Below are 27,365 nucleotides of genomic sequence, written 5' to 3'. Positions count from 1 at the left end.
ACAGACAGACAGACAGATAGACAGACAGACAGACAACCAAACAACAGGAACCCAGGTGTGGTTGATTAATAGCTCTGGAGGCTGGAAATTAGGGTTCAGGCTTAGCTCAAGTTGTTAGTAGGGTCACACCCAGATACCTTTATAACTCTGACTCTTAGCTGGTTGGTCCTTGTTCCTCAGCTAAGCACTCCTCCTCGACTCCTAGCTCACCTCTGAGCTGCAGTAATCAAGGTCCTTTTGTGGCGCCGTGGCTTTCTTCTCCACAGTCAGCTCTACCCAGGCCCCCTTCCGACTGGCTGGAGACCAGGTGGTGGTCAGGAGGCATCTCCTCCCACAGACTTGACTTGGCCTGCCCTGCAGCTGAAGTGTGGGATTGGAGTACACACGAAGGGTGACGTCCTTCCTATGGGGACCAGGATCTGGGTGTATCTGGGGCATAGCTCAGCCACTGCACTGAGCTGATTAAGTCAGAAGCGGACTGTCTCCTGAGGTTGCTCCCCAAAATAAAGAGAATGGCTTATTTTTTCCTTTTTGACTTTCAGCAAATCTCAAAAGCAGTGAGAAGGTACCAGTTCCCCTCCTCACTGATTAACTTGAGAGAACCTGTCCAGGAGGGATAGACAGACCTCCCTGAAGAGAGGAAACCATTGGGCAGGTCTTAAATAGTAAGACCATTCTCCTTCGTCTTAACAAAATCCTGTGTGCAAAGTACAGCTACCTGTGTCTTACAGATGAAAATCTGAGGGTCATAGAGGTAAACTAATCCAGTTAGGCCTCTGTGGCAGTAAAGACAGAGCCTGCTGCTCCCAGTGGATCAGGGTCTGAGATGGAGAAGGTCACTGGTTGGTCTTGGGTAAAGGAGAAAGCATGGGTAACGGTGGTAGATAAAGGGATATCTCTGGCCAACATTACCTAGCATGGAGGCAAGGCTATCTCTGAACAGGAGAAAGAAACTTCTCATCTGGAGGTTCTTCTGGTGAGGGCATTGCTTTGACTTCCCTTCGAGTGTCCCCAGCATCCTACTTGTGGCACCTCCTCTATTTGCAGTCAGAGTTTGTCCCCTCCTGGCTGGGCACAGTCTCTAGAGTCTCACTGTGCAGCACAGAGCCCTGCATGGCTCAGCTGCTCCCCGATCCTGCTGACAGGATCTGCTGTCAGACCTCCAGGCTGCTCCCAGCATCTCATGTGGAAGTGCAAGCCACACAAAGACGTGACCACGGTTTCTGTTTTTAATCACAGAAACATTTTGATCCTCAGCCACTTCCTTAGAAGATATTTGTAAGTTTGGAGCCAGAATGGGAGGCAACAGTGAGTAGGGTTAAAAGTCAGCCTGGAACCCACGATGCTGAGTGACCCCAGGAAATAGTCGCCTCTCAGGTCCTTGGTTTTCTCCTGTGTGAAATATATGACCTGGAGGCTGATGTCAAAAAAAATAAAAAATAAAAAATAAAAGCTCCCGACTGATCGGCCTCCACTCAATGTTTCTTGGTCTTCATATAGGGCTGAGAAACACATAAGGTTGAATTTTGTGACAAGTAATATTGATATGTGTATACACACATGTATGTAGCATGGTTATCCATGCAACACCCATCTGCATCCATGCAGAGGCCCAGATAGGACATGCGCTTGTCTTCCTCCATAACTCTCCACCCAGTCGCCTGGAAGCTCACATTTGGCTAGGCATGCTGACCAATAAACCCCTAAGGTCTGTCCGGCTCTGTCCCCAGTGCTGGAGTTACAGGCATGGCTTTTCTGTGGGTGCTGGGGATTTGAACGGAGGTCCTCATGCTCACCGAACGAGTGCTCTTACGCACTAAGCTATTTCCCCAGCCCTTTGAGGTAGAACAGAGACTCTCTAGTATGGCTGGGTTTGGTGGCTCACTGGCCATCCAAGCACTGGGGAAGTGGGAAGAGAATGGCTATGACTTTGAGACCGGTCTGGGCTACAGAGCTCGAGCCCATTGTGGGTGGTTTACAATGAAATCTTTACATCAGCAGCTGAACAAGACTGGTGTGGTGGGGTTCACACAGCGGCGTGGACACTCAGTCTTCACTTCGTACCCTGAGTATCTCCTGCTTCTGGTCCTGCAGGGTCCGGGAGCTGGAGCTGTCAGAGAGGAGGCTTCTCTTGAAGGTGGAACAGCTGAGGGCCTGTGTGGCCCAGGAAAGAAGTGCCACACTCCACACCCAGGAGCAGCTGCAGGCCCTGCAGGGGACACTGGTTAGCCAGGTTCGTAGCCCATCCACTGCCCAGTGCCTGGTCATGTGATCACCCTGGGCCTCAGTTTCTCTATCTGACCTCTCCCTGCCTGCCTCCCAGGCCTCCTGAGGAAGCGTGGGCGTTGGTACCTTTCTCATGCCTGGATCCCTGAGGAGAAGAGTTGGTCAGTGTAGGTCTCTGTCTTCAAATTGCTGTTTGCAGGTAGGGACAGAGGAAGATGAGAACCTGGTCTTGGGTGGAGGAGGGACTTGGGTGTGTTGTGAAAAAGACTCTTCAGGCGACAGAACTTCCCAGACCTTGCTAGGAATGGTATTTGGAGGGTGGGAACGAGGCAGACCAACACACTGCTGTGAAAGGCCAGGAAAAGTCGTGTGTGCAGGGAGGGAAACTACAGCAGAACTCCAGAGGGGTCTCTGCAGAAATGGGGTCCAGCGACGGAAGCCCAAGGAAGACAGGAACGCTTTGGGGATTAGGGAAGCAGAGCACAGTAGAAGACCCCACCAAGAAGGGAGTGCTTAGAGGCCATGCTATGGAGGCAAACCCTAGTTCTGTTGCTGAATTGGCTGTGTGACACTGGACAAGTGACACACCCCCTGGGTCTGTTCCCTCATATGTAAAATGGGACTACGTTAAACCCACCTCTTAGGTGGCTGTATGAGCTTAATGAACAGATACACGTAGAACGCTCAGAGAAGTGGGCATCTTAATAATGTTACCTGCACTGGCCATTCTTATCCATTGTAAGAAACCTTCCAGGGGCAGGTGATGCAGGCCATATTGAGGAAGGAATATACAGCAGATGGGCCCACACCTCTGCAATAGGTACCCAATGATGCCTGGGCACCCAGCTTCCAGGTTTCAGGGATTACTCTTTAAAGCATAGCTTAGGGGTTTGTCTAAGGGTTTTACTGCTGTGAGGAGAAACCATGACCAAGGCAACTCTTATAAGGACAACATTTAATTGGGGTTGGCTTACAGGTTCAGGGGTTCAGTCCATTATCATCAAGGCAGGAACATGGCAGCATCCAGGCAGGCATGGTGCAGGAGGAGCTGAGAGTTCTACATCTTCATTTGAAGGCTGCTAGCAGAATACTGACTTCCAGGCAGCCAGGGTGAAGGTCTTAAACCCATGTCCACAGTGACACACCTACTCCAACAAGGCCACACCTCCTAATAGTGCCACTCCCTGGGCCAAACATACCCAAACCACTACAGGGTTTTAAGATTGCAGGGTGCAGCACATCGAGGGGACGTGAACTCAACATGAACAGGCAAGGCGCACACTAAAGGGCATGTTGTTTCTTGAGTCTTGTTCAGCTGCGTGTGTGTGCGTGTGTGTGTGTGTGTGTGCGTGTGTGTGTGTGCGTGTGTGTGTGTGTGTGTGTGTGTGTGACATATGTGATGGGCCTGTGTGTTTCTGACAGCGGGAAGCCATGGGACAACCAGGATACATGACATGGTATTCACCAACACAAAAATGTAGGGTGGAAAAGTTCAGCTCAGCTCAACTCAGATTTTGGGTACCAGGGGGCCAGCCACGAGTCACTTTCACCTTTCCCTGACCCCTGGAGGCGAATAGGGTTAAATTGGACCCTTGGCTCATATGTCCTTAGCCTCTCAACCCCAGGGGAGTCTTCATAGAAGCAAGGTACAGGCTGGGCCATGTGGTTCCTCTGAGGAGACCCTGTAAGGGTGTTTTGAACCTTGTTCTCTGTACAGCTTGAATTCAGCTTGTCCCACGGGAGTCAGGGACAGTATAAGGAGATGCTTAGAGTATGGCAGAAGACGAAGGGTAAGGGTGACACTCAAGCCACTAATTGCATTAGTAGGATAAGGGGTGTTGGCGAGCCCAGGGAGCTATAGGCCCCTTTCACATGTTTCTCCGTTGTCATTACTGTCTTGACAAACACAACTGCACTCAGACAGACCTGCCAAGAAGCCCCTTTACAGATCCAGTGGTTTGGTCAGGATCACATGTGGTCCAGCTGCAGCAGCATAGCCCCCAAACTTAACTTCTAGTTTTTATGGTTTTGGTGGAGATTTTGGAATGTGGGAGTCAGTATTCCAGGGGTGTGTGAGCAGACTTTTGACGTTTTATAAAATGCTTCTGATCTGTCACCCATGGCAGCTTTGCTCTGGTCATATTCCCAGGAGGCAAATTGGCCTCACTTCTGCAGAGAGCTCTGATCATCCTGAGAGGTGTTAAAGGTCCACCCAACCATGCCATGGATCCCAAGGCACCCAGACCCATACAGGCACCCATTACAGAATTCATACCATCGTAAAAGCCAGGAAGACCCAGAAACTCAACTCCAGTTTTTGTTCCCTCCCCACACCCAATCAATAAACTACCCCACGAAGCCAGCCTGGACTGGTCTCGCCAAATTCTTTCACCTGCAGGCTCTCTGGCAGCCCAGGGAAGCAGCTAGCTGGTAAGAGAAAGCTTACCACAGAGGCAGTGTTTGCTTGGGTAGATTGTGAAATCAAGGACTCCTGTGTTTTGGGTTGGTGTTGCACCGTGGTCCAGCTCACTGTGTGTGGTAGGGAGAGGGCTAGGTGTCAGAATAGGGAGGTGTTCCCTGCTCAGCAAGATGGCTGAAGAGACAGAGGGGGGGAAAAAGCTCTTGAGTTGGACACAAGGCTCCCATGTTGTGCTCCAGAGCTGGCTGCAAGAATTTTAGCTGTCCCATTATATAGGTAGCTTCTGAATGTGTGGTGGGGCTAATGACAGTGCTATTCCAGTGGGGGATGGGACTGGGTTATTCATACTTGTGAGCAGCTGTTGAGGCCTACTGGCCCCTGCTCAGCTCACATCACTGAGAGCTCTGGAAAGTTCTGTGGTGTTTGGAAATCACCATTGAGACTGAGCAATTCCAGAGACCCTCTGCAGGGTACTTCCCCTCCAACCCACACACACTCTTCCACAAACTTACGGAACTCATGGAGATTTGGGGCTATGACTAGGGTGAGGTAAAGGTGACTCTTGGCTGCAGTGTCAGTAAACTCAGTAATCAGCATAACTTTAAAATTTGGTTTATTGATTCTGTGCATGCACATACATGTGCCACAGTGGCGGTTAGAGCCCAACTTGTATAGGTTTTTTCCTACCACATGGAGGTCCTGGGGACCCAACTTGGGTCTTCAGGTTTGGTGGCAAGTGACATTAACCTCTGAGCCATCTTTGGTCCCAACGTAATATTTTAATGAATATCAAAATGTGTTAGGAAGAGAAATCAAGGCGTGTGCCTGGGGCTCCCTGACGTCCCCATCGCCGCAACTCCTAGGTGCGGGAGGCAGAGAGTTCGATCAGACGGCAACGGTGGCTGCAGGAGCGGCTGCAGCGCAAGGACGAGGCGCTGGCACGGCAGGCGGCGGCCCTGAAGCGTTGCGGGCGGGTGCAGCGGCAGCAGCTGGGCCTGGTGCGGGAGCAGGAACGCGTTCTGCGTGTGCAGGTGCAGCGACTGGAGCGCGATGTGCGGCGCCTGGGTCGAGCTGCGGGCCTCCTGCTGGCTCAGCTGCATGCGGCAGACTCGTCGCCCGGTACCAGGAGCTCTGGATCGCAGTTTCTGGCCGGTTCCCTGGGTGACACGGAGGTCATAGAGCTGAGCGCGCTGCGAGCCAGGGCGGAGCTCGCAGAGCGAGAGCGAGCGAAAGCGGTGCGCAGGCTGCGAGAGCACAGCGCCACCGAGCGGCAGCTGCGAGAGCAGCTGGAGGAACTGCGCTGCTGCGTGTATGGGCTGACGTTGTCAGAGATAGGCCTGCACAGTCAGGTAGAGGAGCTCGCCCACCAAAACCGGCGCCTGCGGGCCCAGCTGGGGCACAGTAGCCCGGTAAGTGGCCGGAACTCAGGACAGGAATGATCGTTTGTCCTCCTCTGACTTCTGTTCAGCCACTTGATTAAGGTCGTTTACCCAGCATCGGGTCATTACTTAGCTGAATCAGAGGCCCGTTCATTCTTCGCATACTCAGTCTCTGGCCCCACCATCCATACACCCGAGGTCGCCATTGCCCATCAATACATTTGCCTCATTACCCATATGGCCAGCCATTTGGTGTCTATCCACTTGTCCTTGCACTTGAAGACCCCCATGTCCAATTGAACTGTACCCCACCGGCAACCTTGGCGTTCTTCCCCTCACCCCCTGTTAAGGGTTTGAATGTGCAATGCATCCCCCTCCCCCAGGCTCATGTGTTTGAGTCCTTGGTCAGAGCTATTGGATCTATTTGGGGAGGCTGTGGAACCCTTAGGTGTTCAATCTGAAGCCTTTGGGATGCATTCATTCTCCCTGGAATAGGTATGCACATGGCCCAACACAAAACCCAAGACTTAAAACACAGTGAGCTTTTCAAAAAATAACAGTTGTGAACTTGGTAGTGAGGACCTCAGAGTCATAATGGCATGCCTGCTAGGAGGGGCCTGGATGGAGAAGGTGGATTGCTGAGGTGACTTGAGGTTCTAGTCCAAGGCTTCTGCCTGCTGGAGCTTCCTAAGCCCTTCCAGTTGTGAGGAAGCAGAATCCAAGTTCCTTCCCAAGCTGCTCCCAGCCCCATGCCTTCCTTGCCATCACTGTGGTCTCTGCATGAAGAGGCAGAATAAACCCTTCATCCTTAAGGTTGTTTCGCCCAGGTATTTGATCACACTGGGGAAGAATCAGTGCACCCCGGACCCCAACACTAGTCTAGCCTTTCACACCCAGTTCAAGGTCAGGGCACTCAGTGTCCGAGACCTGGTTTATAGGTAGTGCCTGGTGGCCTTTGAGTCCTCACAGGGTGGAAGGGGCATGTGCCTCTTTAGTGGGAGAGATGATGCCACCCATGAGGGGTTCTGTTCCTACTTAATCACCTGCTAACAGTATTGCCTTGGTGATTAGATTTCAACACAGGAATTTGGGGGCAGAACATACATTTGGGCAGAGGCAGCCATCTGTCTACTGTCACCTGTGTTTCTTTGTCCCCCCCCCCCATTCACCTGTATCTTCCCCATCTGTCCACTCATCCAGCCAGTTGCCAGGCAGCCAGTTGCCTCTCGTGCCCTTCACGGTCCCAACCCCCTCCCTGTTCATCCATCTATTTGACACTGATTGGATCCTGATAGTGTGCAAGCCATGTGAGTCTCAACCATGAGCATAGGTTCCCTATGGCTTCTCCCCCCAGGGCACTCACTGCCACCCCCTATTGGTCATTTCATGCAATGAGTAACTTCCTCTCCTCCTGGGCTGTGAACATCCCAGGGCAGGTCCAGCATCCAAGGAGCTTTATAGCTTCCACTCCCAGTGGCAGCACATGAGGTCCAGGGACTGCAGAGGAAAGAGCTCTAGGGTTTGGGCCTTCTCTGTTCTCCTCATTCTCCTTTAAACTCGGATATGTTTCTTAAGCTGGGGAGAGAAGGCCGGGCAGTTATTTCCTCTTTACTTGACAGAAGAGTAAACATCTTCATTTAACATCTTCCTGCCACGTGCCAGATGTATTCAAAGCTTCCTTTCAAAGCTGTGGAGACAGGGACAGCTGTTCTTAGCACCCTTGTTCCACAGAGAGGAAGCAAAGGCTCAGGGCCTTACCTGTATCTTACCTGTTGCCATAGAGCTGTTGAGAGACAGACCTGGAAGTTGGTTCCTATTAGACATGGCATCATGGTGGGTGGCCCCAGCTGCATTAGCCCTGTACCCATAAAGCCAGAGTGAACTCAGTTCCTTTAGAGAAGAGGGAACTTTCGGGAGGGAAGAGGATCAAGACTTTAAGCTACATAGCAAGTTCGAGGCCAACCTGAGTGGGTTCTCCCACCAACAAAAAACACAACAAAACCAGACAGACAACACAAGCCAACGGAGGTTGCTTATCTAAACATTCAAATACGTCTTTTAATTGGACCGTGGAATGCTCAAGTTCTCCAGATAATGGCTTGTCCCTTGCCTGGGCGAGCTTACCAATGGCGTCAGTGTTTGCATTGCTTTGTCTCCCACCGGTCCCTGTGTGCTTCTTGTTCATCTTAAGAGGAAAACAGAGTGTACACTCACCACCGCTTGTGATTCTGAAAATAAATGATGCGTACACGGAACTTGTCACTTAGAATCTTTTCTGTGATGCCGTAAATACACTTTCCTTTAGGCAGTTGGCCTGAGGCTTTATTCTCCCATCTTGCCATTACATTACCCTGAGTGCTGGGGTTCACTGATCCTCTGAGAAGAGGAACAGGTTCCTAGATGCCTGGCAGGGTCTTGCTGTTTTTTTGTCCATTTCCTGTTCCCCCCTTCAACCCGTCCTGCATCAAGGGTTGCTCCCACCAAGCTGATGGAGAAACCGCCTAGGGAGGAAAAGTGATTTGGCCACAGCCGCCAAGTAGCATCTCGACCGGAAGGGAGTCATGCCTCTGGATCAGGGGCCAGAGTTAGTAGCTTTGGGGGGCTTTGGGCTTTTCAGTGGCTGGATCCTGTAGGATCTGTTCTCTTAGCCAGAGAGCCATCATTGGTCACAAGCATCCATGATCTCAGTGTTGCATGTTCTCTCTTCAGAAGGCCCTGTGCCCCAAGTTGCTGCATCTCACCAGGGCTTCAACTGTCAAAGCTGACAGATGTCTCTGGTAGGTTCCCTAAAAACAGTGGTCCCCATACTATGTGGAGCAGAGGAAAAAGAAAACGGGCTGCTATTAGGAACCTGTGGGACATGCGACAGTGCTTGGTAGGGGGAGGGTCCCATGCTGAAGGGAGGGGGTACTCCTATGAGGAACTGTAGGGAGCTCCCTCTTAGGGGACAGCAGTGATCCAGCCTGGCCAGGATGGCCTTAGGCTGGTTGCTAAACTTCTGTGTCTCAGCATTCTTATCGTGAGATGGGGTTGACACCTATGGACTGTGGAACTCAGTGAGTGAGCCACCCAGTAAGGAAATGACCACCAGAAGCCACTTGCTTCAGTGGTAGGGAGTGTCTTCATGTGGCTATACTTCTTCGAGGAACAGAGATGGGCGAACAAGAGGTTTGGAGAGAGTATGATTGGGCCTATGTGCAACAGGCAGTCTTCACGAAGCTGCCCGTCACCCGGCCCTGCTGTCTTCACTGCAGCCAGCTGACAAGGTGACAGAGTTATTAGTCCTTATTAGTTATTTCTTACTACAGAAGAGGGAACTGAGACAGGGAGGGAAAGTCACATGCTCCAGCAAATGAGGGAAGCCAGGTCTGAAGGGGCCATGTCCCCAAATAGCCCTCTGCTTATTATAACTGATGGAGTCTGTGCTGTGAGTTATAGGGAGGGCAGGCACTGTCAAAAGACAGGTTGGGACATGTTGGTTGCTTCTTAGTCACAAAGTGCTTGCTTTTTTAGACATCGTAAAGCAGCCAGAGAAATGCTGGTGCCTCTGTCCCTAGGCTGAGTCTAGAGGAAGGAACTCAGTTTGCCCAAACCCAGATAGCTGAGACCTTTAAGACTGCTCTGAGGCCACAGGGAGAAGGTCTGGGAGAAGGCAGAAGCTGGTGGAAGGAGCGGAGGAAGATGGTGGGTAGCAAATTGACATTTGCTTGGTGGTGTGCATTCACATGCTTCTTTGGGAGTGTTCACTGTGCTTCTGAAGTGTCCCAGGCACAGTGCTGGGCCCTGGGACTCAGGGGTGACCTGAGTATGCACCAGCTCGTCAAGAACTTGGGGGAGATACAGACACAGGTGTAATCAACAGTGCTTTCGGTTTCTAAACAGTTACCTCAGAAGACAGATATATGGCCGTGACTTGGTCTGCAGGGCCACTCACAGAGGCTTAGGTACAGAGATGAAAAGTCAGGCTGTCAAAGTGGCCATATCCTCTGTCATCTGTTAGCTGCGGTGCTTAAGTGATGGGCATTGCTGGCTGCTGGCTGCATATCCCTGTCCTCAGTGTGTACAGAGTGAGCCTGGGCAACAGCTATGGGAACGTTTTCATTGTTGGGAAATGACCTTAGCTTGTGCCTCTGCAGGACGACGTCAGCTCAGGTTTGCAGTTCACTATACAGAAAATAGGGACGTTGAGAAATAGAGAGGGCTTAAGAGACCATTCAGTAGTCAAGAGCCCTTGCTGCTCTTATAGAGGATCAAGATTTGGTTCTCAGCACCCATATGGAGTAGGTCACAACTGCTTGTAACTCCAGCTTCTGGAAATTCATTGTCCTCTTCTGAGGTCTCCTGGACACACATGACCCAGCATTTACTCAGGCACAATAATATATACATAAGACAAAATAAATAATTCTTAAAAATCCCAAAGACAAGTGATAAAGCACTTGTGAACATGTGTGAGGTTCCCAGCAATACACACACACACAGACACACACACAGACACACACACAGACACACACAGACACATACACACAGACACACACACAGACACACACAGACACATACACACAGACACACACACAGACACACACAGACACACATACACAGACACACACATACAGACACACACAGACACACACACACCGACACACACACACACAGACACACACACACAGACACACACACACACCGACACACACACACAGACACACACACAGACACACATACACAGACACACACACAGACACACACACAGACACACACACAGACACACACACACCGACACACACACAGAGACACAGACACACACACAGACACACACACACACAGACACATACACACAGGCACACACACACAGACACACACACACAGACACACACACACAGACACACACACACAGACACACACACACACAGACACACACACACACACGAACATACAAAGAAAACAGAAGGAAATAGTCTGTACATACAACCCTTGAAGAGGCCACTGTTCTACAGGGTTTGCTTGGTCCTTTGGAAACCTAAGCCTCTGGGGAGGACTGTCAGCCACTGAGTATTAAATGCCATAAGAAAAAAAAATCATTTTCCCGCTTATAGTAACCAGATAAGTTATAGCAAGTCTCACTAACTTAGCTCTCCCATGACCCATCAACTGTATTGGTGAACTACGAATCACTATATGATTATTTTCTTGATCCACCTTTTCTGTTATCCTTCTAGGAATTAATATTATTATTACAGTCATGGGGTCTATGTGACTATGGACCCCATGAACAGATGTTTCCTGTTCTCATTGTTGTGACCAAATACTTGATAAGAAGCAACTTAAGGGGAGGAGGACTTACTTTATCTCATGACGTGGGGGTACGGTCCTAGCACAGTGGGACAGGCATGGTCGCAGGGCCATGGAGCAGCTGGCCACATTGGGTTTGCACTCAGGAAGCAGAGAGTGGGCAGGAAATGGAGCCAGCTCACCAAGTGTGTGCTACCTCAAGGCCTGCTTCCTGTGACCTGCTTTCTCCAGTGAGGTTGCACTTTCTGAGGGTTCTACAACCTTCCAAACCAGGGCCGTTAGCCAGGTCCAACGGTTCAAACACACAAGCCTGGTTCTTTGATCTCTAAGAGTCTATGATGCAGCCGGGGCTGGGGGTTTTGATTTATGAGTAAAAGGATGCAGCATAAACTGTTGCACAGATAGAAATGAGGTCATGAGCACAGAGTGGCAGAAGGAGGGGACATGGGGGGGTGATGGGGGCCTGATAGGTGGAAAGATGAAGGAAGGCTAAAGAAATCCTCACAGGGGACTTAGCCACTGCTTTGGCAGGACACCAGGCCCATATTCACTACCGTCCAGCCTGGATTGCTTGCCCCAAGACTGAGCTGTGGCGAAAAGGATTCCAGGTGAGGGGCAGAAGCTTACTGAGTGTGGCCTTGCTCAGGGTCACTCAGGTATCTCCTGGTTCAGTCACAGTCCTGCCCATGATCTGGGGCCTACATTCACTGGCTGGAACAGAGCAAGGCATACGCCTGAGATGAAGATGGGCTTCTTATCTTGCTGGACAGGAGATGGGTGAGAAGGAGAGGCACGCTGGACTGCTTTCTAATTTAAGTTGCTGGCCAGATGTTCAGTGGAATGGGGACAGGGCCAGGAGTCACCTACAAAGAGGCCTGTGAGATAGTCAGCTGGCTGTTAGAACAGCCTGTGCAGAGAGAGATCTAGAGGCAGAGAATATGGCCAGCATGGTGGCAGGGTACCATGTCAGGCCAAGAGCCCACAGGGATCATGAGAGCTGGAACTGCTCATAGGTGGCCTCTAGGACCATGGTGGGTATTTTCCTCTCTGTCCACACAGCTGACCTCATGCAGGTTGGGGCAGAGGGGGGGGGGCACTGCCTGGGTCACTAACTAGTGTCACCTTCAGGACTTGCTGTCAAGGGAAAGGTGGGAGCATTCAAAACCCCTGAGGAGATACCAGCTTTCCAGTGGGACAGAGAGACCACATAGGAGCAAGGCTGGCACTTTACCCTACCATACAGTTTCTTGTCTGTATGGACAGACTACTCCAAGGACAGACTGCCATCCTATGTGACTTACTGAATCTCAAGAGTCAACAGGAACAGTGTGGCCTGGTAAACCAATGGCCCAGGTTAGGCCCCACGGCCAACTTTGAGCCCACTGCTTTCTGACCTGAGCTTGCTTACTTTGGAGACATCTGACCGTTGAAATGAAGGGGGACATAGGCATGGGCTTAGAGTGGACACTTCCGATGGGCACTTATGGCTGTTCAATTTCTTTGTCTCTCTCAAGGGTGCCTTGGGCTGTGCACAGAGTGATTCTCTGCCTCCACTCCAGGCAGTGGTGCTGGATCCCTGCAGCAGCCACAGCTGCCACGGTGATGCATGTGGACTTCAGGGCCTGGCAGGTTTGTAGATGCTGTGATGCAGAGAGGGGCCTCCTCACGTGCCTCTGACAGGCCATTTCCCTTAGTCTTCATGTCATTACAATGTTGGGCAGGATGGTTTACTCCTCTCACAGACAAGCCAAGGCTCAGAGAGGTTCAAGGTCATACATCAGAATCCAGGGGTCATTAGCTTAGAAGCATCGGACAATTAAACGTATGCACTTGACTCTCAAAGGGTGTGGGCCACCTACCTGTGGGTAGTGGGACCTTGTCCTCGCAGAGACATCTATGGTAAGCAGGGGCCATCCTAGCCCCCATATACCCTAGATGACTCCTTCGGTTGAGGACAAGATTTATGACTCAGTCTGAGAATTGCTGGGGTCCTGAGGTCCCTGGACTTTAACTGTCAGACATGGTTTCCAACTCCCTGCCATAGGAGATCCTGGTTGCTCATCCTCAGTCCTTAAAATGTGAGAGCAGTCCGCAGTCTCTTGATACCCAGGGCTCCTGGGGGCAGGAGGAGGCAGCATGTCTGGGGAGCAGAGCCGATGGATGGACTAAAGCATGATGTGACTTGGTGAAGCTGTTCCTGAGAGCTGTGCAGGGTTGGGGTAGGGGTATGGGTATCACCTTGCTGACAGATGAGGACACTGAGGGTCCTAAGGGTTTCATGGGCATGGTCTAGCTGTGGTCTGAGGAAGTATCCTGAGAACCAGGTCCTCTGCTCACACTCATTCACACCTCCAGCCTCAGATCCTCACCTCAGATCCTGGAGTGGAGCTCACCAGGAGTCACTGTGGACTCAAGAGAGTCAAGAGAGACATCCGCCAGCTGACGTGGTTCTTGGTGGCCATTGTAATAGGACTTCCATGAGTGATACTAATCTCAGGGTCTTGCTGTTCTAGGCCAGCTCTCAGAAGAGCCCCCTAGCTGTGTTGGAGATGGACCAGACCACCACATGACAGTGTCCACAAGGACCATGGGCAAGCTTCAGAGAGACCTGTCAGGGTCTGAGCATAGACAGGTGAGCCAGAGGGGTTTTCAGATATGAGGATCAGTAGGGTCTGGGTAGCCCTACTATGTGTACTGTGGTGTGGCCCCCTGGGGAGGCTCCAGATTTAGAGGAATGTTCTGGAAATGATTGAAAGTTTGAGGGAATTGGATGCAATGTGTTGAGACCTAGCTGAGAAGTAGGATGGGGTGCAAAGAAGCCTAAATAAGTGTGCCTGGCTGGGATACCCCAAGACACCCGTGTTGCCTTAATGAACCTCCTGTGACAACCCCCAGAGCAGGTACTGCCTTCCTACTCAGAGGGATTCTGGAACTCCCCAGAGATCCCCAGCCCCAGAGGTGCATAGTTCCAGTCTCCTTCATCTGTATTCTGTGTCACTCCAACTGTCTGGTCTTGGGAGCTGGATCTGAATTCTTCCTGACTCTCTGGCAAACCACTGATCCCGGCTTCTGACCCTTGTTCTAAAGAACAAAGCTGAATTGGAAGTGGTGTCCTGAAATGACTCTGTGGTTCAGAACCTCACTCACATGCTCACTCACTCACACACTCACTCACTCACACACTCACTCACACTCACTCACACACTCACTCACTCTCACACACACTCACTCACACACTCATACTCACACAACTCACACACTCACTCACTCACACACTCACTCACTCACACTCACTCACTCATTCACTCACTCACTCACTCATTCACTCATTCACTCACTCACTCTCACACACACTCACTCACACACTCACTCACTCTCACACACACTCACTCACACACTCATACTCACACAACTCACACACTCACTGACTCACACACTCACTGACTCACTCACACTCACACACTTATACTCACACACTCACTGACTCACTCACTCACTCACTCATTCACTCACACTCACTCACTGACTCACTCTCTCACTCACCCACTCACTCACACACTCACTCTCTCACTCACTCACTCACTGACTCACTCTCTCACTCACTCACACACTCATTCACTCATACACTCACTCACACACTCACTCACACACTCTCTCACACACTCACTCACACACTCACTCACTCTCTCACTCACATACTCACTCACTCACTCACACACTCACATACTCTCTCACTCACACACTCACATACTCTCTCACTCACACACTCACTCTCTCACTCACATACTCACTCACACACTCACTCACACACTAACTCCTTCACTCACCCATCCACTCATTCATTCACGTATACATGCATGCATACATATATTTATGCACTCATGTATTCACTTATTCACTCCCTGAAACATCCCCCGACCCAGCTTGGCTTCGTGTAGAGGAAGGAATTCCAGAGCAGGAGAGAGAGCTGACCTGCCTCCAGTAGCCATTCTTCTGCCTGGCCCTAAAGAGGCGTGAGATGGCAGGAGGGCGGGCTCCTGTGTGCCAACCACTCATCCTGTTTGTAGGCAGCTCAGAAACACTTCCGGGATGTCATTTAGTCTCAGGGCTTCAAAAGACTGGGAACTCTGTGCTCTCCTCATTAATGAATCCCTCACAACCTCAGGGGGCCCCTGGACCTCCATTCTTGAGCCAACACATTTCCTGGTTTCCAGAGACCCCCTCAGATGCTTCCTGACCCCAGGTCCCACATTGCTGATGAAAAACAAACTCCAAGGCCTGTGACTAAGAAGCAGAGGTGTAACCCGCATCCCTAGACTCGCCGACCATGCTCTCTCTTCCTCCCTTCATGCATGTCCTTTGTCACCCTCCAATAGCATGGGCTCAGCTTCAGCACCATGCCTGCCTCTCTGCTAATTCTCTTGCTTCTAATCTCATCCCAGGTTAGAACTGCCTGTCACTGCTGCCCTCGAGGCTCAGCCCAGACCTTTTACTTTAGAGATGCCCAGTTTGCAAATGCAGGTATGTGGCTCCTGAAGCCACATGATCCCCCCCCCAGATTAGAGGCAGGGTTTAAGCTTCTTCCTGCTGGTCAGAGTCCCTACCAAGAGCCTGCCCACCATCCCACAGCTCCCTATAGCACAGGGAGACTGAGAAGCTCAGAAGCTGGTAGAAAACTAGAGCCCAGATCAGGCACCCAGGCTCCTGTTCCACTCTGGGCTTCTGTGACTAGGCTTCTCTCTTATTTGATAGACATGAGGTATAAATGACTATAAAGACACTCAGACTGGCGTAGGAAACCCCATAGGTGAACTTGGCACTACTCCAAGCCTGAAACAAAACACAAAGGCCAGTCTGTAACCCTCAGAGGAAATAGAGTTCACATAACACTGAGTACTAGAACCTTCCACGTATGATTGGTATTTTTGATCTATACCAACTTGGATGACAGCTACAAGCCACAGGGTGGCCATACCACTGCAGAACCAAACCTTGTTTATAACTTTTTATGTCCTGTGGCACTTGTGGAGATCATGTTGGGTAGGAAAGGGTCATAGGGAGTGTGGGCCACCCTACAGACATCTGTGTATGACCTGTTATGGTGTAGTATGCCGAAGACAAGTGAGTGCCACAAGGGCTTGGGGGCTTTGTGAGGAGGCAATGCTATTTGGTTTGAGACAAAGGGGTGTTCCTTGAGGATATCTGGGAAACAGAGAATCCTGGCGGTGGGAAGAGCTCAGGGCTAGGCCCTGAGGTGGAAGAGTACATGTGAGGACACACGTGCAGCTGTGTGAACAGCTTCAGAGAGTAATGGGACACCTGATCATGTGGGTGGGACTCAGCAGGCCAGGCCTGTTTCCTCTCCTCTCTCCATCTGCAGGCTGCCCTTGTCCAGCCCCACCCAGATCTACAGGCTCCTTGGCTGCTGTGTGGCTGTCCCCCAGGGTCAGGCATGGATGAGCCACTCTGCTCCTTGAGCTTGGCAGGACTTTCAGAGAATCTTCAAACTGTTGGAGCCCAAGAAGCCCTACTGCTGTTACCCACCTCCATGTTCCAGCTCTGGGGACCTGCTGGAGATCCAGAGCTCTTACTGCCACCTCTGCTCCAGGAGTGTCCCCTACAAGAACTTCAGACCCTAGAAGAGCTGGACCGCATGTCCTCGCCTGCCCATGGAGCTTTCGCACACCCTGGCTGCCATTGTAATCTGGCAAGGAGCCATGACACCTCCCTCAGCCAGGAGTCCTCACACATTTCCAATGACTCATTTCTCACAAAAGGGCCCGAGGAGCCAAGAGACACGCTGCAGGGGGGACATGGGCCTCCAGTCACAAGTGCAGAGAAGTGGGGGGTGATGGGAACCTTGGGTGGGATAAAGTCAGAGCTTGATGACAGATGCCTGCTGCTTCTGCAAGGCAGTGAGAAGCTGTCCTTGGACACTGAGGTCCACAGCCTAGAGGGCATGCAGGAAGGGGGCTGGGCTGCAGATACACAGGCCGTGGCCTCCTTTCCTTGGCTTCATTCAGAATGTCTAACACTGCCTCTGCGTGGGACGAAGAATCCTGGCAGTGGGAAGAGCTCTAGATCACAGGAGGGTCCTGATTCCCTGAGCAAGAGCAGGAGTGTGGAGGGATGTGGCTGGGAATGCTTGGTGAATCTGTCTCCAGAGAAGGAGGAAGAGGCCATCAACTTCGGGGATCATGAGACCCAAGAGCCATGGACAAATGGTAGTCAGCTCCCAGTGGGAAAGGGCAAAGAAGCCTGGAGGAGTGCACAGGGCAAGCTGGGCCACCAGCTGTGCTTTGGAGATACTGAGCTGCTCCCTAAGGAGAGGTCAGGGGATGAAGAACAAGAGGAGATACAGATCGGAGTGACATCAGACCCTGCTTCTGTGGGCCCTGAGCAGCCTGAGTTCAAGACCCGTGTGGGTGAGGAACAGCGTGTACTAATAGATGATCAGGATTTGTTACAGTTCCCCAGATTGGCCTCAGCTGGCACCAGCAGTGAAGGTCCTTGCTCCTCACAGGCTCTGATCACAGGACAGGACAGGTGTGCCCTCCAGACAGACACGCTGGAGAAGGAGGCAGAGGCATGCTTCCAGCAGCTGAACAACCCGAAGCTTGTGTGTGGAGATGCCCAGCGGACATCAGCGTTGGTGAGACAGAGCCAGAGAGCCACTCAAAGGTGGCGGGTCATTGAGGAGGGGGTGTGCCTTCAGCAGTCATTGGCCAGCCAGGATCTGAATGCGAAATCCAACAGGAACAGTGAGGGAGTGGGGCCCAAAGAGGATGTGGTCCTCTGCAATGGAGAAGATCTTCCAGGAGCAGCACTCGATGGGGATAAAGCCAACTGGGGCCCTGCAGAGCTGGGTGGGAGCCAGCTCTCTCCAACATGGTGTACCCTAAATAGGGCGGGAAGCAGGTTCCATCAGCTCTTGGCTAACATGAAGAAAGAGAGAAGTCAGGTTTTACTTGATAATGCCAGGCTTGAGGGCGACCAAGAAGGATGTCGCCATGAAGGATGCCCTTGTGAAAAGGAGCACACAGGAGAAGTGGCCAAGGCACTGAGGCTGGAGCAGGCAAACCACGTGCTGCAGGGAGAGCTGGTCCGCCTCAGGCACGAGCTGGACCAGTGCATGCAGGCTATGTCCGACCTGGAGGAATGCAATAGGAAGAGTTACTGTAAGATTTCCCAGCTGGAAGAGGAGAACGAGAAGCTGAAGGGGGACCTGGGCCAGCTGCATAAGGCCGTGTCTGAGAGTGTCAGGAAAGCCGGGAGCAGGGTGAAGCATGTCACCCAGGAAAACACAGAGCTCAGGGCTCTGATCTCAGAGCTCGGGGGCAGTTATAAAGGACTGATAAAAGACACAGTGCTGGGGATAGAAGACATGGTCTGGGCTCTGCAGGGGGAAAACGAGCACCTTGTAGGCAGGGTCCAAAGCCTGGAGAGGGAGGTTCTGCAGATGAGCAGGGATCTGGGGAAAGAAAAGTGGTACTCCCAGGGAAACTCCAACATGGCGGAGGACAAGGGACACACTAAAGACAAAGAGGTCCAGGTGACAATGTTTTCAAGACAACTGAGCACAAGAGCTGGTGGGCCATCCTGGTCTGAGAAGTCAAATGTGACAGGAGGACCTTCCTTAGATTTGGAAGGTTCCAGATGCAGGGCTGACACTAGTAAGACCTCATCAGTCTGTGCAGTCACCACAGGGCCTCAGGAAGCACACACCAATGGGGCAGGAGGAGACGGAGCTTGGCTGCAAAAAGAACAGAAGATTCCATGGTGTTCTGTACAAGAAGGACACCCTCAAAAGTCCCGGAGCCACAGCCCCCAGGTATTTTGACTTGCCTTCCTTCCTGTTTAGCTAGCTCTGTAGTGAGGTGCCTCCGAAGACTGGTTTCCCTGCGGCAGCCATAAGAGGGAATTAGATCACTAGTCCCATTTGCTAGATGAGAAAACCAGACAGTGAAGGGGTTAACCTGACGTCACCCAGTTAGGGTGGACTGCAGCTGAGGTGAGCCCAAGGGCTCCCCTTTGACCTGCAAGATAGGCCTGAATCTCCCAGAGGATCCAGAGAATAGGTGGGGCTGGGGCTGGCCAGGCCTGGGTCTGTGTTGGCAGTTTGAGATCATACCTTGGATTTTTCCTACGTGACTAGTTCAAACAGCCCAAGCCAGCACTCTTCAGGTTGGGTCTTAAAACGTTGTTGCAGACAGAGCAGTGGGCCATGGAAGGTAGCAGCAGAGTGGAGACTGAGTTTGTTCTATAGAGATGTGGGACTCTGGTGCAGACATGGAACCTCCCTCGGAGTCACTCTCTGCTCTCCCCCCCTAAATTAAATCTCAATGTTTATAATTTCCAGAATGAGATGCTCACACTGTTAATGTCTGGGGACCATTGGTGCTAAGACTCTGTATCACTCAGGCATCCTGCCCCTCTCCCTCCTCCCATCTGCTCCCTCCCCCTCACTCTCCATTGCTGCCTCCTGCTTCCCTCCCTCTCCTCAGCCATTCTAGCCACTGTTTGAAAGAACAGCCTTTGGCTTTTTACCAGTTTCCTTTATCATCCGCACTTCATCTTGTTTGTGTGAATGTGTGTATTTTGTATGTATACATACATACATAATTCTCTCTCCAACAGTAGCTTATATTCCTGTATAATTTACTATTATTGTTTTAGTGACCACTCGAGAAATTCTAGGATGTGTCTGTCATTTAAATTTGCCTTAGGCTAATGCCTTTGAATCATGTCCCCAAATCATGCAAAAACAAAAACAAAAACAAACCCCAAAACCAAAACCAAAAACCTTTCCATATTTAACTCTGCCTATTCCCTACTCTCCTGTTATATGCTCTGGTGTATAATAAACCTGATGAGTCATTGTTATTACTGATCTGAGCAGCCATTAGCCGTTCTTGCACACATCTGCATGTTTTTTGTTGTGTCTGTTCTTCCACAAGAGTCTGGAGGAACGTTTTGCTGCTGATATTTCTCATAGTAAGGATTAGGTGGCGACCGACTTTCTTGTGTTTGTCTTTACAAAACGAAACACCGTTCTCACGAGCCTCAAGGATTCCTTCTCTTAGATTCAGCGCTGTGGGTCCACAGCGTCCCCCCTCACTCGGTACTCAGAAGGCTGCCCTCCGCTTTCTTCTGCTTCCCATGGTCTCTGCTCAGACAATGGTTGTCATCGTCATCCCCCACTCCCAGAATCAACGTCTCGTCACTATGCCTGACTGCTTTGAAGATTTCCTTTTTATCTTTGATTTTTGGTGGCTTGATGGATCTAGCCATGGTTTGGATTTTTTATATACATTCCCCAAGCTCTTTGATTTGAAAAATACTTGCTTATAATTTCCTTTAAAATTCTTTTGCATGTTCAGAGACATATGTATGTCTACAATGAGTGTGTGCTCGTGCATGCGTACAGTTGCGTGTGTGTGTGTGTGTGTGTGTGTGTGTGTACATGTGTTTGGAGATCAGAGGTCAGCCTCCGGTGTCTTTCTTGGAGCTACACCTGTATTTTTTCCAGACAGCGTTTCCATGGGATCTGGGGCTTGCCAATTAGGCTAGCGTGATTAGCCATTGAGTCACATGGGACTTCCTGTCTCAGCCCCTTCGGTGTTGAGATTACAAATGTGTGCTACCACACTTAGCTCTTACCATGGGTGCTGGCATGGAGCTCTGGTCCTCATCCCTGCAGCAAGCATCTTAACCTTGCCACCGTCTCTCCAGTCCAGTGGTCGTTCTTTTGTGAAGAACTTATTCTTAGTTTTCTTCCACCTTCTGGAATTTCAGACTTTTTTTTTTTTTTTTTGGCTGAATCTTTTATCTTTTGGGAAAAAATATCTTAGGCTTGCAGGTCTGTGCTTCTGTTTGGAGGTTTTCTATTGATTTTTCTTTTAATTTGCTAACTCTGTGTTCTGTTGTGACCCACCTCTTGCTAAACTCCCCCAGTGAGCTCCTGATTCCAACCATTGTACTCTGTGGATCTAGAATATCCATTTTATTATTTACAAAGACGCGAAGAAGTGATGCTGACCGTATGCTGAAATAGTCCACCTTTTCATCCATTCAGTTTATCTTTCAAATGTGGAAATATGTAAGGCACTGGCACTTTGTAGGGTCTCATCTGCACTCCAGTGTCTGGATTGTCCCTTCGCCTGCTTCTGTTCATCTGATTTCTTGGAAGGTTGTCACATTTCTGTTTCTTCATATATCAGTCATTCGGAGAGCTTCTAGGGGTTGGACCTGTGTACGATGTATGGTACAGGTCCTTGGTTGTCTCTTCTTCCAGGTGGTGCTGGCCCCTCATGTGGTGATTGCTGGTCGTCCTGGTTCCCATGCAACTCTCCTTTGGTCCTAGGGTGTGCTGTGCCTCTCACAGGGTGGCACTTGCTCCTAGGACATCCATCCTTCTGTCCTGTAGGCTGAGTTCCCAGAGTGTTCAGCCCAAACAACTGCCACATGCTCAATGCTGTGTGACCCTGAGATCCTCGTGGTTCACCTCCCAGTGGAGGACCCAGGAGGGCATTTCTAGGGCAGCAGTTGGGTTTCTTCTCTGCATCTCTCTCCTCTGTTCTCCACATCCAGCTGAACTCCACCTCTCATCCTTCTCATCCAGCCCTGCTCTCAGCAGTGAAACTAATTTCCTGAGCCATGGTCTACAAAGTGCTTCAGAGAGAAGCCGAGGGATCCCCACACTGGCCTTGTGTCTTCATTGTCTGTACCACCCAACTCTCCCACCCCTCCCTGGATTTCACAGTTTCTCACTAACAGCTATTCTGACCTAACCTGGCAAGAACTGGGAATCCTAGGAAGTGAGTAGAGAGTAGAGAGTTTCAGGACATTGTAAGGCGGCTCTAGACAGCCGTTTGGGCTCTGAGTCAGTGAAGAGCCAGACTTGTTTTAAAAATAAAAACTAAGCTGGTGTGGCTGCCACAGCAGCTGGGCTGTGGTAAAGATGGAAGGTGGAAACACTGTCATCCTGGTGAGAAAAGGTCAGAGCTAGGCGGCCCTCCTCTGAGGGGGTGTGTGTGTGAGGTGGGGGAAGGCAGAGGGGGGGAGAGGAGGAGGGAAAGAGGGGGAGAGGGGGAGAGTGGGAGGGAGAGGGGAGAGAGGGAAGGAAGAAGGAAGGAAGGGAGGGAGGGAAGGAGAGAGGGAGAGAGAGAGAGAGAGAGAGAGAGAGAGAGAGAGAGAGAGAGAGAGATTGAAGACCACAGAGGGCATTTGGGGATCACAGCCGGGAGGTGACATACAGTTGGGAAATGTGGGATTAACAAAGAGATGAAGTCCATAGGGATGATCAGGGGCAGAGGGTAAAGATCCTCTTTCTGTCAGAGTCACTCTCAGACCTACGGCCCTCTCATAGCTCCCTGTCATCATGCTGGATCTGAATCCCCAGTCCTTAACAAGAAGGACACAGCTGGGGCTGGGGATTTAGCTCAGTGGTAGAGCACTTACCTAGGAAGCACAAGGCCCTGGGTTCGGTCCCCAGCTCCGAAAAAAAAGAACCAAAAAAAAAAAAAAAAAAAAAAAAAAAAAAGAAGGACACAGCTGAGAGTCTCCAAGGCTGCAGGAGCTGCTGTCTACACCCCCACTGGCTGCACCCTGAACTATAGCGGCCCGAGGCCCAGTTCTCTTCATCCTTCATTGGCCTTTCTGTGCATTTCAGCATTTACCCGGGAACCGCTACTGCCCTTAGAGTCTCATGTTCAGGGCAGCCCTGCAGAGTGGGCTCAGGGCAGAGGGGTGTAGGAGCTGATGGGCACAACTCTCCATAGCTCTGCAGTCATCACTGTACCTGTGATGGGGATTTATATCACCAGAGTAGATAAAGGCTACAGATTGGTTCTGTCATAGCATGGACCATGATGTCTGCTACCACAGCATGGATGGCACCAGAGCCTCTTCTCAGAGCCTCCTAAGGGCTTCCATAGCTTTTAGACACCCCTTTTTTGCCAATTGGGTTGAACGACCTATGTCTGTCACTCTCCTAGTCCACCAGAGCCCCTATGGGGTGTCCCTCCTGTCCCTAAGCCTCAGTACAACATATAGTCAGCTGTTTAGGATAGACTCAGGCACAGGCAGACAGACCCACCTACTACCAGATCATGCTGTGGGTGCTCTCTTAGGGTCCACGGGGCAGAGCCCTTGTCCAAGCCATCAGAGGCAGGACACAGCAGCAAGCCACCAAACTTCTCCAAAGGCCACGTTGTTTTGGAGTCTGGAGCTGAATTTTATGAAACCATCCGGAGCACCCATCTGTTTCTGACAGGCCTCAGCCTGTGAGTCTCAGGCCCACGCAGTGTGAATTTCTATTAATTAAGAAAAAAATACCACATTCTGTTATTGTGGTCCTCATTCACAGGGAGATGTCCGATCAGTCACAGTCCCATGGATCCTGCCCTCTCCTGTTCCACTCTTCTCTCCTGCATTCGAAATACCTTGGGATCCTCTCTACCTTCTCCCACTAGAGTGTGGGATGGTAGGAGGCATGGGAGGAATGGGTTGCTTTAAATAAAGCAAGGAATAAGGGTGTTCCCGGGAGCTCCCCATTCATGGAGGAGACGATGCCTGTTAGCCATGCCACTCCTTCCCATAGTTCCCCAGCATTAGGATCAGGGTTGATCACATCTTGCTGAGTGGGTTTAGAAATCCTCCCACTGTGATCTTGAGAGCCCACAGGTGTGTGCCCATCATGAACAAGGTCTATCCCCTGACATAATTAGCATGGTCAAGTTCAGCACAACTACAGATATCACTCCATTACCGAGAGTGAGAAAACGCACATGGCAGGAGAAAGAAAAAGATATATGACTTTTATCAGATTTCGTAGAGGGGCTGGAGAGATGGCTCAGGGGTTAAGAGCTCTTGCTGCTCTTCCAGAGGACTCAGGTTCCATTTTCCTAACATCTATGTTAGGCGGTCCACAGCCACTTGGTACTCCAGCTCCAGAGATCTATCGCCATCTTCAGGCCTCTGTGAGCACTGCACTCATGCAGCACATACACACACTGACATACATATAAATTGACACTTTTAATCTTCAAAAATGTATAAAGAAAAGACACATGCTTGTGTGCATATGTGCATATAGGTGGGTTAGTGAAACAATGAGGACTCAGCAAACAGGACCATTTGGGGGTAGTACTATTACTATTATTGACCCCACTTCCCTCAAGGCTGGGCAAACTCCTTCTTCCCTGACTCCCCTGGCACCATGTACCATGGTGTTCTGTCAGAGAATAAGTGGTGATTTGGTACTGGTTTAAGCCATTGCTCATGGGAGATTTGGAATCATCTGCCTTGTGTAAAGTCTTGAAGCCTTGATGTTGTGAGCATCTGACAATTTGAGTTATGTATGAAAGTTCATTCATTTTTCTGTTTCAATGCAATAGTTCCTGGCAGTGATCAATCAGGACCCTGGTTGATAGATCCTATTTTGCATATTTTTGATAATAATATTCCGGGATGTTGTTCTGTGGTTCCATCTACCTTTCCCTGTCCTCTCAAGATGTTGACTGTGACTCACACATCCATATGTGCACACAAAGGCACCAAGGACATCCCGTGTGGGAAATGGATGGAAGCAATAACAGGGGAGCATAGAATTATCTGTCTGTCTGTCTGTCTCTCCCTTCTCTCCATCCCTCCCTCCATCTCTCAGTCTCCTTCCTTTCTTCTTTCTACTGTGAGAAAAAACAAACAGGATAGATGGATGGACAGACAGACAGACAGATAATAGAACAGGTTTTGGTTGTTGGCTATGGTACTTTACCATCTGAGGACTTCACCTACACTTTTTTTTTCTCAGCCCCCAAACTCCAAGGTTGTTGCCTCTGAGGAGGACACCAAACTATGCATTCAGCGGCTCCATCACCAGGTGCGGACCCTACAGTGCCAGCTCAGGGACCAGGGCTGGGCACTGCGGGAGTTGCAGGCAGCTCAGGATGAGGCAACGGGACTCCAGGATAAGCTCAAAAGCAAGGTAGGCTGGGTTAACCTTTCCTCACCCTCCAAATGTTTCTAGACCTCAAGGAGCGAGAGCCAACAGCTTGATAGTGTTGGTCAGAGATTTAGAGACTAGAGCCATGTGAGGGAGAAAGGCAGTGAAGGGATCTAGAGCCTTTGCAGTCAGCTGCCCTCCATCAAAACAATATGTATATTGGGTTTTTAAAGCATCAGGCACCGTCTCAGGGTTTCTATTGCTGTGATGAAACACCATGACCAAAAAGCAAGTTGGAGAGGAAAGGGTTTATTCAGCTTACACTTCCACATCGCTGTTCATTATTGGAGGAAGTCAAGACAGGAACGCAAACAAGGCAGGAACCTAGAGGCAGGAGCTTATGCAGAAGTCATGGAGGATGCTGCTTACATGGCTTGCTTCCCATGGCTTGCTCAGTCTGCTTTCTTATAGAACCCAGGACCACCAGCCCATGGATGGCCCCACCCACAACAGATTTGAGTCCTCCCCCACCAATCACTAATCAAGAAAATGTTTTACAGTTGGATCTTATGGAGGCCTTTTCTCAGTTGAGGTTCCCTCCTTTCCGATGATTCTAGCTTGTGTTGAGTTGACATAAGACTGGCCAGCACAGGTACCTTCAAATACTTTCAAGAGGAACCCTTAGCCCTTCTGCTGCAGGGGACATATATGGACAGGATATAAAACTTCAGGGAGAGACTCAAGGTGGACTGGCTCAGGACCTGTCTGTAGAGGACATTGGGACCAACACAGGTCTAAATTCATACAGACCTTCATAGGCACTCACACAAAATGGCAGAAATTCCAGCCGCAATTGTGCTGACTTCCATCCCTCCTGACCCTGCATCTTTGTAAGATGTTCCCAATGGTGAAGACCTGAGGAAATGCACAGGGGAACCCCACCTTGTTTCTCATTCTATGTCAGCCCTTGGCAATGACACACATGAAAACTGATTTTAATCAAACATGATATGTGTTCATAATCTTTTATACAAGTACCCCAAAGCGCCTTCAACATGTTATAACTAAGGAATGGTTAGATGTGCAGCTTAAAAATACTTTGTCCTGATCCCCAGGTTACTTTTTAAAAAAAAAAAAAAACTTAAGCAATCATTTGTCTGTGATAATCTTATACAGCATGTTTTGATCATATTCTCCCTTCTGCCAACTCTCACAGATCCCCTTCCCTACATATCCAACTCTCTCTTCCTTCCCCCTCCCCTTCCCCCTTCCCCCTTCCCTTCCCCCTCCCCCTTCCCCCACCCTAACTTAAATCCATCAAGTACAATTTGTGCTGCCCATATACTCTCAGATGTGTGGCCTCCCACTACAGTCCACTTACTGGGGCCTACACTCTTAAAGGAAACTGACTCTCCCACTGCCAGCAGCTATCAGTTGTCAACAGCTGCTTGGCTAGCTGTGGGACTCCATGCCCTCTTCCCCTCTCCATGCTCAGATTCAGTTTGAACTGAGTTCGCACAGATCTCCGGCATGCTGTCACAAGCACTGAAATCATATTCGCAGCTGGCCAGTTGTGTCCCTAAAGCACTGGCTCCTTGAAATCCACCACCTCTGGCTCTCACACTCTTTCTCCTATCACCCACAGTGATCCCAAGTCTGAGAAGAGGGGCTGTGATACAGATGTCCCCTACAGTGATTGGTTAAAACCACGTATTGAATGGAATCACTTTCTAACTGCAAGTGTCCTGTACTCAATTCATAGGGTTAAGGTCTTTCCCAACTGGGGTCAGGGAGAGGTTGCATCCCAGCCTGCATACATTGAGTGCCATTTGAATACAAGTTCATCTACTTGACGCTGCAATCTCCCTTTTGACTGTCCCAGAAAGTCACACCAAGTAGACACACAGAAATGTTTGCAAAGCAAAGAAACAGACCAGTATTACATATGCCCATCAACAGAGACCTGCTTAAGTAAATCACACCACAGCTGCATGAGGAGAGTGTGTGTGAGATTTTAAAGGAATGAGGCCAGTTGGTTTGCTTGGAAACATCACCAGGATTTTCTATTCAATTACAAAACAGGATACGACACTTTCCTTGTAGCAGC

General features: G+C 50.3%; 1 protein-coding gene across 8 annotated transcripts in view; it reads left to right on the top strand.

Annotated features, from left to right (window-relative positions):
* C14h4orf50 (similar to human chromosome 4 open reading frame 50) overlaps positions 1-27,365 on the top strand; it is an 86,010-nt gene that overhangs the window by 7,945 nt on the left and 50,700 nt on the right. For 5 of the 8 annotated variants that reach the window (XR_005493365.2, XM_017599493.3, XM_039092822.2 and 2 more), the window contains 6 exons: positions 2,095-2,233; positions 5,509-6,054; positions 12,828-12,942; positions 13,827-13,945; positions 16,694-19,144; positions 25,127-25,300. Coding sequence is in view for 7 of the 8 variants with exons in the window: in XM_017599493.3 (XP_017454982.1) it covers positions 2,095-2,233; positions 5,509-6,054; positions 12,828-12,942; positions 13,827-13,945; positions 16,694-19,144; positions 25,127-25,300 (3,544 nt within the window). In the remaining variant the exon portion in view is untranslated. The remainder of the gene's footprint in view (positions 1-2,094; positions 2,234-5,508; positions 6,055-12,827; positions 12,943-13,826; positions 13,946-16,693; positions 19,145-25,126; positions 25,301-27,365) is intronic. The other 3 variants (XM_017599496.3, XM_017599497.3, XM_063273785.1) reach the window with 3 other exon arrangements.

The sequence above is a fragment of the Rattus norvegicus genome, chromosome 14, assembly GCF_036323735.1.
Source record: "Rattus norvegicus strain BN/NHsdMcwi chromosome 14, GRCr8, whole genome shotgun sequence".
Classification (NCBI taxonomy): domain Eukaryota; kingdom Metazoa; phylum Chordata; class Mammalia; order Rodentia; family Muridae; genus Rattus; species Rattus norvegicus.
This window is presented reverse-complemented; position numbering and strand designations above follow the sequence as displayed.